General features: G+C 34.3%; 1 protein-coding gene across 6 annotated transcripts in view; it reads left to right on the forward strand.

The window, feature by feature from the left end:
• The window catches only part of QKI (QKI, KH domain containing RNA binding), a 160,617-nt gene extending 147,102 nt beyond the window's left edge, over positions 1-13,515 (forward strand). Inside the window, exons 5-8 of one of the 6 annotated variants that reach the window (XM_004044928.5) lie at positions 1,394-1,481; positions 2,832-3,131; positions 6,132-6,206; positions 10,401-13,515. In XM_004044928.5, coding sequence (XP_004044976.1) covers positions 1,394-1,481; positions 2,832-3,131; positions 6,132-6,206; positions 10,401-10,417 — 480 coding nt within the window. In that variant the 3' untranslated portion in view covers positions 10,418-13,515. Of the gene's footprint in view, positions 1-1,393; positions 1,482-2,831; positions 3,132-4,075; positions 9,854-10,400 lie in introns of those variants that run through there. The other 5 variants (XM_004044929.5, XM_004044930.5, XM_055391786.2 and 2 more) reach the window with 5 other exon arrangements.

The raw sequence follows: 13,515 nt of genomic DNA on the forward strand, positions 1-13,515 counted from the left end.
ATGGTGGAGAGCAATCTGGTTTGACTTAAGATGTTACTTACATACGTGTGTAAAGTAGTAGGTTAATGGGCTTAACTTGAGAGGATATTTTGGGACCAGATTATAGGCAACTAAAGTTTTTTATATTTTTAGATAGTAAGAAACCATGAAAGTGTTTTGAGACAGAATGTTGAGAAACATGATGAAAATTGTGATTTGGGCAATTAATCTGGCCTTTGTGTAGAGATTGATTGGAGAACAGACACCATTAGCAACATGTTTTAGTAGTTTGGGTGCTATGCCAAAAACGACTGGAACAGTAAATGGAAAGAGTGGGACACATTCAAGGTAAATGGGGTGGCCAACCATTTTGATGATTAGAGACTATCCTGATTTAGGTTTGAAGCATGGTTATTATTAGTGCCGATTTTTGCTTTTAAAAGTTTTCTGCTTTGGACAGTAAATCATATGGTGACCCTAAAGATAGATTGCTGTAGCATTGATAGCACTTGCTAATTAGATTGAAAGGAGACAGGGATGGTGGTGTAAGAGAGCAGAATATACGGTTTTTTAGAAGTTATTATTTCACTGAGTTTTCATTTTTTGAAGAATTAAGCATAAAATTTCCTTACCTAAATTCTATAATCAAATCTTGTATGTTTAAAATTATTTGTGTGCGCATGTGCGCGCGCGTATGTGTGTGTGTGTTTAACGAACACATTTGAGTTTTGGAATATTCAGCAAAATGATAGTTGCTGGCTGGGTGCAGTGGCGCACACTTGTAATCTTAGCACTTCGGGAGGCTGAAGCAGGAGGATCACTTGAAGCCAGGAGTTTGAGACCAGCCTGGGCTACAAAACGAGACCTTGTCTCTACAAAAAATAAAAAAAATTAGCCAGGCATGGTGGCGCGTGCCTCTAGTCACAGCTACTTGGGAGGCTGAGGTAGGAGGATGGCTCGAACCTAGGAATTCAAGGTGGCTGTGAGCTAGGATCATGCCACAGCACTCCAGCCTGGGTAACAGAGCAAGACCCTGTATCTAAAAACAATAAAATTAATTAAAGTAATTTTAAAATGATAGATGCTGAAGAGAATATGTTATGTTTAGTCTTATCTCACATTTTCATTCATTTCTATTTAAAAGTAAAGCTTTTTAGGAGAACTTTAATAAATCGGTGTAACTGACAAAAAATTTACAAATAGAATATGCTGTATATCAACATGCCTTTACTGAGAAAACAGAGAAAGCAGGCTCCATTATGTTAGCACCTTCTGGTTCCTGATCTTTTTTTCCCCTTATTAAAACAGGTGACTGTAGTCACATGATACTTACTTTAAGGCTTGTTTGTAGATATAGCTATTATATTTGTGGACAGTCTCAAATGCTTTCATCTCATGTGTTTTCCATGTATAGGCAGAAGGAGAAGACAGCCTGAAGAAGATGCAGCTGATGGAGCTTGCGATTCTGAATGGCACCTACAGAGATGCCAACATTAAATCACGTAAGAATGAGCTCTGAGGCCCAGGGTTACTGCTGTCTGCGATGTTTTGTCTACAGACTTTTTTCCTTTTGGCAACACAACACAATAATAGTTCATACAAAGTGAACAGTTGAAATAATTCTGTCACTTGATATGAGACTGACGGTCCTATTTTTAATGCTTTCATGAATTGAGGACACTCTTGATTTTATTTTATGTCAGCATGTTGAAGTTTTAGGTTGATGAACTTACATTATTTTAACAAAATCACAATCTCTAAATTCAAGCGTTTAAGAAATTTTCTGTTTGGTTAACTACAGATGTAGGGCTTGCAGCTTATCTTGTTAAATTTATGCAAAAGACAACATATTGAAAGCTTATTTTGAAAAAGTGAATTTGAAGTGTATCTGACTGAAATGACCCTCTGTTGAGTTCTCTCCTTTCACTTTGCTTGCATGTTTTCCCTCCAGTATTTTTCCCTGTTGATTTCATATGTGAGTTCACAGAGATCAGTGGGTGATAACTCTTTTTCCGTCCTATTTTTGTTTTTATACGTATCAATGCATGTTTTTATAAGCCGTAAGAGGATAGCTTTTTTATGTTTAAAATGAAATAATGTGAAATTTATATTTTGAAACAATTTAAGATTCATACATGTCATTTATATGAACATACCATGTTTAAATTACTGATTATTTAAAACACATAGAATTTTAAAGTTCTAGCCAGATTTACAAGATGTAGGCAACCTAGTGGGTTTAGAAGTAGTTACTTTACAAATTGTTGACATTAATTTACTCATGAAAATGTGAGTATATCATTAATAGGAATTTAGAAGTAGGGCTTTTTAAGATTTTCTATGACGTTGGTTCCTAAAGATGCAGGAAATGTACATATATACCTAGTGGTTACTTGACTAAATGCAATAAAAATTATTCTTTCTTTACTTTGAAACTAAAGCTGTACTTTAGAAATATACCAAAACTGAGTTTCTGTGGACTCCGGTTACAAATTATTTTTTAACATCTGTTAATGCAAGTGTTTCATTGTGCTTCTGCATGTACTTTAGTCTTATGAAATCTTAGATATATCAAATGTATGAACTAAATATAACCTATTTAATGGTGTCATTCATTTTTTTACAATGGCTTTTTAATTTTTGCACATTCTTAATCACATTGGGAAAGGGAAAGCTGTTTGCATTTGATTGGTGTGCTTTTGCATTTTTGTGTGATCAGCGCATGTACTAATGATTTCCTTTTATTTTTCTTCTTTCCTGCTTTTCCTTTCTTTTTCCTACTCCCTTCTTATTTTTCCATATTTTATACTGCTGTCTCTATACTTCTTTCTAAATTTCTTTGCTTACTGTAGCAGCCCTTGCCTTTTCTCTTGCAGCAACAGCCCAGGCTGCTCCAAGGATCATTACTGGGCCTGCGCCGGTTCTCCCACCAGCTGCCCTGCGTACTCCTACGCCAGCTGGCCCTACCATAATGCCTTTGATCAGACAAATACAGACCGCTGTCATGCCAAACGGAACTCCTCACCCAACTGCTGCAATAGTTCCTCCAGGGCCCGAAGCTGGTTTAATCTATACACCCTATGAGTACCCCTACACATTGGCACCAGCTACATCAATCCTTGAGTATCCTATTGAACCTAGTGGTGTATTAGGTAAGTTCTTCTCCCCATGGGGTTAACAACATTCTCTTTATAGATATTTTTGCTCCCTCAGATTTTGAAATGATCTTATCAGTTTTAGAGAGGCAAGACAAGTTTGCATTAGGGAAGACCGAAAACTAAATTTTGTTTTATTTCAGCCTCTCATAAGGGTTCCCCTTTGAAATAATTGCACCTTAAATTTATTCAGATCCACTTTGGTAACTGAGGTTCAGTTTGGTTGGGTAAATCTGTTGTGTACATTTCAACAAATACTTTTACATTTGACATTACTGAGGTCATTCTGAGTTTTAGGTCCCACCCCATTGGCCCGTCACCTCCATCAGCTCCACTTCTCAAACTTTGAGATTTATTTTATCTCACAGGTTTGTGTAATTGTTGGAAAATTTTTAAACTTCTAAGTGAAAGTAGTCTGAGCTCTTTATAAAATTCATATTATTGTGTGTGTTTTGTAATATTTGTGATCACTTAAAATATCAGATAAATACAGTCATGCATCGCTTAACAACGGGGATACAGTCTAAGAATTGCCTTGTCTGGCAGTTTCATCATTTGGTGTACATCATAGAGTGTACTTACACAGACATAGATGATATCGTTTACTACACACCTAGGCTGTGTGGCGTAGCCATTATAATCTTATGGGACCACCATAGTATAAGTGGTCCGTTGTTGACCAAAATGTTGTTATGCAGGCATGACTGTAGTTGTATTCTTAAGATTTTTCAGTTCTTGTGTTTTGGAGTCCTAGTCATATTAAACATGAGAGATACTCTTAATTTCAGTAGTACAGTATGGAATAGTTAAATAAATAGCAAATCACTGAATTCAGAATCTCACTTAAGGCAGAAATTAAAATCATAATATAAACGCTTGGTTTTACATGAACAAAAAGTGGTGTGCTCGAAAAAGACATTACTGATGCCTTTTTTTTATAGAGTGGATTGAAATGCCAGTCATGCCTGATATTTCAGCCCATTGACTTGCTGGATGAAGGACTAGAATACAGCAGCTGTTATAACACGACCAGTCAATGTGGAACAAACTGTTTCTGTGCAACCCCTTTGTTTTACCAGACAAAATTTGAATACTTTTTTTCCTGAATTGTATATGACCTTGGTGCTGCATGCATGCTGTTGACTTTTAGGACTTTGATCTTTTAAGGTTTTTTTCCCCAGCATTAATATTGATTTATAAAGATTTGAAAATCTTTAATGAACTGGAGAACGCTAAGATTTAAACTCGAAAATTCGTTGTTCAAGTAAAGAAAGCCATGATGCTCTGTATGTTATCTGTGTGTGTGCATGCACTCAGGTGCCCTTTGTTTCATGAACAAATACATTTCATTGTACATGTTTTCTGTTTAAATCATTGTATAAAGTAATTGCAGGTCAGAATTATACCACAGAACTGTTTATGAGAGGCTTGTGTCTGTTGCACATTTCTTGAAGCATTTTTAAAATAACATGTAACCTGTAACCTTGTTGTTTAAGTTTTCTTTTCTATTAATACTCTGTCCTGTGGTCCCGTGCATGCTCCTTTTCCCAGAACTCCTCTCTGCTGCACCCACAGCATCTGTTCCCGAGGAGTTATGACTCTTGACTTCCTGCAGGGCTGGGGCTCTTAGCCACCAGCTGCTGTTCCAGCACTTTCAGTGCAAGATCTTCCTGATTTTGCCACGTGGAATTGTACTTGTATATGATTACCTTATCTAAAATGAATAAGGGGTGATGGACCAGTTTACTGCTTAGAAATAGCAAGAGGCACTGCAGTAAAACTTGTTTCTCATTGTAAAGCTTCATGTCTTTTGTTTGTTGGAAAATTTTTACTTATAGAAACTTAATTATTAGACTGGTAAAATAAAGACCAAAATATGCAGATTTCTAATTGGCATTCATAAGGTGAATAATAATAAGTGCCCAATGAAAAAATCTATTATGGTTAATTTCATTTCTTGCTTTGCCACCTAAGCAGTAAAACATGATATTGACCACTTGGAGAACTCAGAAAATTATTTTAAATTTCTAAGTTATAATAAATTTGCACACAGATAACATGCATGCTAATTATGTCACATCTCACATTAAATTATTTTAAAATAAGCAGTGCCCTTCAAAACAGATGCAGACATGTGTGTTGGTAGTAGTGAGGAGATTGGTATTAGCATCAAGTCTTCATTGATGACTAATTTTTAATTCCCTTCCTTTTATCTTTAGGTATGGCTTTCCCAACGAAAGGCTAAGAATTCAAGAACGGTCTTAACTGAACCCTCATCAGATCTGAATTTAACAAATGCTTAGTCTCAGCAGCCTCCGGGGGAAAAAAGCTTAGCCTAGCAGTCAGTGACTTACTTGCACTTTTTGCACATAGATATAAAGTAAAATTATGTTATTAATTTGGTTTAGTCTGTAATATTACACAGTAATGGTAATTTATAAAGGAGTGTATAGTAGTATACTGACTGCTAAGTGTACTATACTGTTTGCTTTACTAATCACCTAATTCATTGCAGTTCGTACTTATTGACTCAGAGTTTAAAACCACAATCTGTAGGCTTTAAGAATTGCTTTTAAACCTTTTTAAGTGATAAACTCTTGAAGTGGTCTTAAGGTTAGCAAATAATTGTCAGTATTAAACATGGCGTTATTTAAGTAGTCCTGCTGCAAGAAAGGCACTTCAGTGAATATGTGACTAGTAAAGCTTAAATATGTTTGGATCTAATAGAGCTCATGAAAAATACTGTAACTTGGGGATTGTAAATGAATGGATACAATAGGTTAAGGCCCAAGATGTTTGAAATGAATGCAATATTAATAGATGCATATATACATGACATATTGTGGTTAATTTTAAAACTACTGTGCCTTAACATGTTTCTTAAACTTTTGTAGTAAATGAACATTTGAAATCCATTTTGATAAACCTGCTGTTAATGTTTTTTCCCCCCCTTGTGAATGTTTTCTAACTTTGTCTTGGTAATTGCAATTTAACTAGGTGCGGTGGCTACTAAAGTTCGAAGGCACGATATGCGTGTCCATCCTTACCAAAGGATTGTGACCGCAGACCGAGGTTAGTTTAGTTCTGCAGTTCTTGTCTATAAGAAATGCGTTGGGTGTCCATAAAATTTGCAACACCACACCTGATGGAAAAATGTAATTGCTTACCTGCACACAGTTTTTTTTCCTTTTCTAAATTTGTTTGTGATCATTGACAGATTTAAGGGTTGGGTTTTTTGTTTTGGTTTGGTTTTTTCTCCCTTCATATTTTAACTTATTAAATCTTCTATTATTATGTACTATGATTTATTCCTACTAAAACATAAATTAGTCAATTTGGGGAGCTATTAAATTTTGATGTTGCCTCAGTTATTTTCATTAATAACTTTTGCTAAAATTTACGTTTTAAAAGTTCTGAAATTTGGGGTTGGTATTGCAAAATGAACGGATGGTGCTTTAATGAGAGAAGTAAAGGAATATATGCCTCCTGTGTACTTTTGGAGAAAACTGAAGATTTAGTTTCCATTTTTCTTTATAATAAAATATTTGAGCCACTGTATAAACATGAGGGTGCACATGTCAAGTACTTAGCTAAAATCAACAAAGTGGGGACTGTGAAGATAACTTTCATGTAGTTGGATTTTTTTTATATAAATTAGAGCGTCAATTCCCTTTTATTCTTACATTCTCTTGCCAAAATGGATCCTTTGATTTTTGTCATTTGCTGCTAAAATATATTATCTGAAGGTAAACTGTCTCTTGAAGTTCTGTGGTGATATGAGATCCAGCTGTGTGAATATAATTTTTGACTAACCTGTGACTGGAAAATAAGTCTTCATTTTTCTCCTTTACAACTTTTATAATTTGTGTCCTGTATATGCCCTTGGACCCTTTTGTAAATTATTTTTGCTTATTGAGGAATGGTATTTTCGGTTTATTGACATTGAATTGTTTTCTAAGTTTTTCCATCACAAGATAGGAATATCAAGCATGGTAGTAAAAAAGGATTTTTTTACAAGTTTCTATTATGGCACATTTGTTTCCTACAAATTAAATTGATCAAAGTCTCAAATATTAGTGGAGGAAAAAGTGCTGGATTTGTACTTCAATTGTACATCTTCTATGAATTTATGAAGGACCTACCTGCTTCATGTGATTACCTTGAGTACTGATGATAAATACTAGACACAGCTGTTGTCCACATCAGAAATAACATGCCTTTCCCAAAGACATTGTTAATATTTGTTTAGCGTAATCCATAAAGAACGTCGAAGACTTTTAAACTAATGTATACATCACTAACAGTGATTATTCAGTGAACAAAATAGACCCCAGCTCCGTGGTCGTCTATGAGGATGATATTCCTTGTAAGTGTTCTGTATGAGCACGTCTCATAGGGATGGGGAAATTTTTTGGAAAGTCACTTGAGTTTTAAAGAAACTGGACAATTCCATGAATAATTTGAGGTTTTATTCATATTGCTAATGTCTACAATTGTTCTAAAGAGTATTTTAAAGTAGTTTTTTTTTTTTTTTTTTTTTTTTGAGATGGAGTCTCGCTGGAGTGCAGTGGCGTGATCTCAGCTCACTGCAGGCTCCGCCCCCTGGGGTTCAAGCCATTCTCCTGCCTCAGCCTCCCGAGTAGCTGGGACTATAGGCGCCCACCACCTCGCCCGGCTATTTTTTTGTATTTTTAGTAGAGATGGGGTTTCACTGTGTTGGTCAGGATGGTCTCGATCTCCTGACCTCGTGATCCGCCCGCCTCGGCCTCCCAAAGTGCGGGGATTACAGGCGTGAGCCACCGCGCCCGGCCTTAAAGTAGTTTTTTTCCCCCAGCTAATCTTTCCCTATATGCCCCCTTTTAGGAGATTTCTCACCATTTTGCTTTAACACAATAATTATTGGCCTACTTAATACTCCAGTGCCTTGAGATAGTTGGACATATTTTAGGAAGATTTTATTGTATTTGGAAAATTACGACACATTCCATGCATGGATCTTTTGTAGTTACGTGTTTTGATTAGTCCTGTCACTGTTTTTATTTAAAATGCAGTGTCAGCAAACCGAAATGCTCATTTCTTTTTTAGTAACAGAGTACTCGTGTACTTATCACTGTGTGCACTCATTGGGTCTAAGGGAGATGTCTGAAGTCCTTCACTTAAATTATTTTACGATACTACTGTTTTCTCTATTTTTGAGGTTAAAATTATTTTTAAAAAATATTTTGAAGAGAAGTTTATTAGTATAAGCATTCATTTAATGCAAAAAAACTCAGCCCTTGGACATATAACCATGTAATTCTATATGAACGTTTAGAGTACTACATGGTTGACCAATATCTAGTTCTTTACTAAAAGTAAACTCACCTCTTTATATATATTTCAAAACTGAATTTGAAGCCTATTAGAGACCAACTGACCTTTTAGTTGTAATGAACTGTATGGTCTTGCATGGTGACACACCTGTGTAGGAGGCCAAGACTTGGCAGAGGATGTAGTCTAGGTGTCCTGGTATATATAAATGGTCACTCACTTCGTTTATATATTCCACACTCAGAAAAGAAGTCAGAAATTTTTCTGAGTAATACAGAAACCATCACTTACATAATTTGTGTAAGAAACTTTAAACAGTTTTAATCAAAACTATGAGTAACATCAAAAATGCTTTAAGATTCTATATTTTGGAATACCTGTGAAGTAGTATGACTACATCATGTTAAATATTTATTTTCTTCTATGATTTTGGAGCAGCAATTTTTATTTTAAATAAAATTCCACTTTTAAGAAATTCAGGGAAGATTTGGTCACATTGAAGATACAGTATTTTTGTAGTATTTATAAACTGGTTCTAAATGATAGACTATAGAAAACATTTTTGTCATATGAAGGTAAATCAGTCCATTATTTTAGATCATTTAAACTGAACATTACACCTTCTGGGCTTTGATTTATGAAGTGGCACAGAATCTAACTTTGCACTGAATATCTTTTCATTCACATCTCCTCTGCCTTAGTCACAATGGCAACAGTACAGAAAATTCTATCAAACCTCAGAATATAGTAGAAATAATTAAGCTGTTGAATGAGTCTTAAAAATTATACTACTGTTAAGTGGACCAAGTTTGGTGAAGCAGAATGTGACAAAGGTTGATTAAGGAAGGAACAACTCAAGGACATTGGGAATGATAACTTTTCCACTTGAGAACTACTTTATGTTTTACTGTAATGTTTAAAGTTTTTTTGTCCTTTTTGTTATTTTGCAAAAGAAAATAGTATTTACAGGTGGCTTCTTTTAAAATATAAAAATATAAAGCAGGAATGTATATGAAATGTCAGATTTTATTGTATTTGCAGAGTATTAGCTTTGAAATTGAATAAAGAAAGCTGTTTGTAGTTTTAAAATGCCTTATTGGTATCAATTAGAAATTTCTTCTATTTTTTGATGTACTTAGAGCTTTTTGAGTGTAGAATTTTAAATGGCAGGATTTTACAGTGTTTACATGCAAGTGCATTTTATAAGTGTTCTATATGTGTAAAATAGTATTTTCAACTGGAAAGTGTTGGCTAGTGCAAAAGGCCTGGCCATTTTCTGGTTCCCATGATGTTGCCTACACTGCTAGACTACAGTTTAGTTTCGCTTTGTATCATGAGGCCAAGAAATTCCATGTTGTTTGTAAATAGAATAATTGAAAAAGCAATAAACATTTATTGAACAAAAGAAACCTTGTTTGGCCCAGAGTTTATGTTGAACCAAATGGTTCATAGAATTTTGAATTTCTTTAGATTCATTTCTGTTAATCATCAGTTATTAATAATCACATCCATCATTAATAGTTGCTTTAATGCTTGCATCTTAGAGAATACTAATGCTTAATAGCAGTCAGATACTGATAACTGCACTGACTGTTTAAAAATTCTGTATACCAAACCTATTCATTGTTGTTTTTCAATTTCCTTCATTGACTGCTACTAACTATTAGTTGTTAGTTGTATTTTATTTCTATTTTTTCTTGTTAACCAGTTTTTTTTTTTTTTTTGTGGGAGTGGGCTCTTCTTCATTTGTTCAAATCATGATACGAAATTGTCATGATTTTAATTGTATTCTGTAGATGGTGTCAATCAGTTTGTCAGAATTAAACATGCTTTTTTTTTATTAGTTGTGATTAGTTTTTCATGTTGTCATTAAGCCGTCACTAGCTGAAACTAATCTCTTCTCTATCTTTTCTTTTCTTTTTTTTGTTTTGTTTTTTTTTGTTTCTAACCACCCAGCCGCCACCGGCAACTAACCTATGACCTTCTGACCTCTGAACTCTTCACCCAATGATGACCTGACCATGCCTGCCTGCTGATCAGTTAACTGGTAATCGCCTTTGCTTGCCTGTCGTCAGTGCAGCGAGCTGAGGCACTTGTCCGTTCGTCTTACCATCTAACCAAACAAAAGACAAAGAAATTGTTGTCCTCCAACTCAGCTTTTTTTTTTTTTTTTTTTTTTCCTGTTTGGGTGAAAGTGGTTCTAGAACCTGCACTGAATAGTAGTAAAGCAATAAGGCCCAATTCATCCCACAGCACTGATCATCTTTTAATATCCCACCCTAAGCGAACGGTAAGAAGGCCTCTCTTAAGAAGGGGAGACAGATGGTCCTTAACTACTCAATGACAGAGGCAGTTACTGTGAGAGACTTCTAGGAATCTTTTTCTTCTCATAGCGAAGTCAAAGCTCTCTCTGAATGTACTGTGTGATGATGCATCATGCATGAACCTTCGGTCAGGGATATCATTGGTGAAGTGATTTCAAAAAGTATTCAAAATTTGATATGCTGTTTAGTCACTACAGTGCCCTCAAAGGGCAGAAGTTGCAGCCTTTTTTATATTGCCTGCCAAAATTTGAAGTATTAGAAGAAAGTGTGCCATGAGAGAAAAACTTAAGGAGTTTTGAAAAGTAATGCAAATAACAAAACTGCAACACTATTTTTAAAAAGATAAATATCTGAGTTAAAATTACTGAATCTTTATTTTACACCTAAAAAAATATGAGAACAAGGTACATGCATTATGTGTCACATTACTGGGCAAACTGTTCAAGTATTTTTTTTTTTAAACCTCCCTGTATAGAAAAAAAATCATTAAGGATGTAAAAGCCATGCTTGCCTATTTGCTGTATACATGTAATGAAATTGTAGATAAAGTGTAGTGCATTGAAACAAATGAACAAAAAGTAGATACTTTTACTATACAAGGGTGCTGGTGCAGAAAAAAATATATATATTTTTGGAAATGTAGCATTTTATACTTTCAAGTGTTATAAAAAAAAAAAAGAAAAAGAACAAAGAAACCCTTTATTTCATTAAATGATTTTTTCTGGTGGTTGTCAAGAAACAAAAGACCAAAAGAGCCTTTTTGTCTTTCTTTTTTATTTTTTAAGTATTGGAATAAGTCTAAAGAAAAGAAAGTGCCTTATTTTCCTTCATGGTCATTTAGTCAAGTGTCTCATAAAGATCAGCTCCTCCCTCAGAATACAAGTTAATGCATGTTACTCAGTCGCCCAGTATGTGAAAGAAGATATGAGGGAGACAAATGAGTTGATAGTTTGAATTATATGATTTTTGCCACGTTACCTTGATGCAAATTTGCCAAATCTGATACTGTGAAAAGATTTGATAACTTTTCTAATGCCTGACTAGTAAGTTTTAAAACATCATTCTTTAAAAGAATAGTTTAATACTTTTGGTTATTCCAATCTTCAATGTTAACCCAAAGGATTCTGAGATAAAAATTATGTGTCATCTAAACTTCAGTTTACAGACAAAATTAGAGCTTTGTTTTATTTGGAGAAGGGGGATGCATTCATTTGATTTTGTTTTTTGTTTTTAATTAATTGGAGATAATAGGATACCTAGCAAATGTTTTCACAAAAGTGAATCTTTGTGATTTTCATTCTAGAAAACAATGTTTTAAATCACCCAAATTTAATCACATGTCTTTATATCATACCAGATAACTGGTGTAGTGTATCCTTTTACTGTTTCAGTAACCTCTGCCTCCCCCACCCCTTAACTTTAAAAGAATGTGAAAAACTAGCATCATAGTGCATATAAATACTCAACCACATTTCAGCTTAAGCTTCTAATTTCTCAAGAAGTTGAAACAGTTAGTTATGTAGTTGAAGCAATTTGTGTGCAAAGCCTACATCTAAACACTTGAGTGAATAATCATTAACTGCTCAGTACCAGACGTGGCAAATCTCAAGTGACAGTGGACTCCCCCTCCCAACTTATCAACTCGTCCCCTCTTCCACACCTTCCCAGCATCACAGTCAGAGGTCAGCAGGAAGCTGAGTCATTACCTTCTTGGTGACCTCCCCCACCATCTTGTCTCACTTGGAAACCGTTGTCAGTTTATTTACTATGCAATAGACATTCATTGTTTTGTATCCAGCTAGCTTTGGTTTAATATGCCACTGCTTTGTCTTTCTGTTACACATACAGTTTTGATTTATTTACAGTATATGCTGTGCCATTTTGATTTTTATATTGTTTGGTTGGTTGAATAAATTTGCGACACTCAAACACTTGAGGTGATAGTTGTTAAAAACAATACCAGTATTTGATCCAGTTTCATCTCAACTGTGTTATACCTGGACATTTTAGATGTTTATCAAAGGTCTTTTATGGGGAAGAAAGTAAATGTATGAAATAATAAATGTGTGACATTTATAGGGAATGTTGGCTCTGAACAAACTTTTGAAAACTTGGTTGACAAAATTTTGTATCAACTGAAAAAAGCATGACTTTTGAAATCTCTGAATGCCTTGGTTCTCAGTATTATCATTCTTTATTGAATTTATTTCTTATTAAAATATGTAGTTTTTAAGACTTTTTTTCTGACAGTATTATGTAATTTTTTAGCGTGGGTAGATGGGAGTGTCGCTTGTATGTTATCGTACAGCTGACATGTATTTTTGTCTATTCTTTATTATCTTAGTTTCATGCTATGTATGTACCATAACCAACCTATTGCCTATGAGAAACATGTAAGATAATGTATTTACAGCCATTGTTACAAGTTTATAATGTATTTTTCTATCTTGTTTTATATGTATGTTATATAACATTCAAAAAGAATTTTTTTCTTGATTGAGAAAAGGATACAAAATGCAAAAATCCACAATTTTGATAACTGAAAATTGCCAATTGTTTTGCAGTACTTTATTATATTGGGTGTCTTGTCTTTTTTGGGCTTTTAGTTAGCTAATGAATGAATACATTAGACACTTTTGGGTTTTAGTTGGGATTTTACATAGCTTGCATTTTAATTCTTTGGTTCTTTGCTGTTTCTATTAACCCACAGCATTATTTTAATAAATGTTATAATACCAACCTACTAA

Source organism: Gorilla gorilla, chromosome 5, assembly GCF_029281585.2.
Source record: "Gorilla gorilla gorilla isolate KB3781 chromosome 5, NHGRI_mGorGor1-v2.1_pri, whole genome shotgun sequence".
Taxonomy (NCBI): domain Eukaryota; kingdom Metazoa; phylum Chordata; class Mammalia; order Primates; family Hominidae; genus Gorilla; species Gorilla gorilla.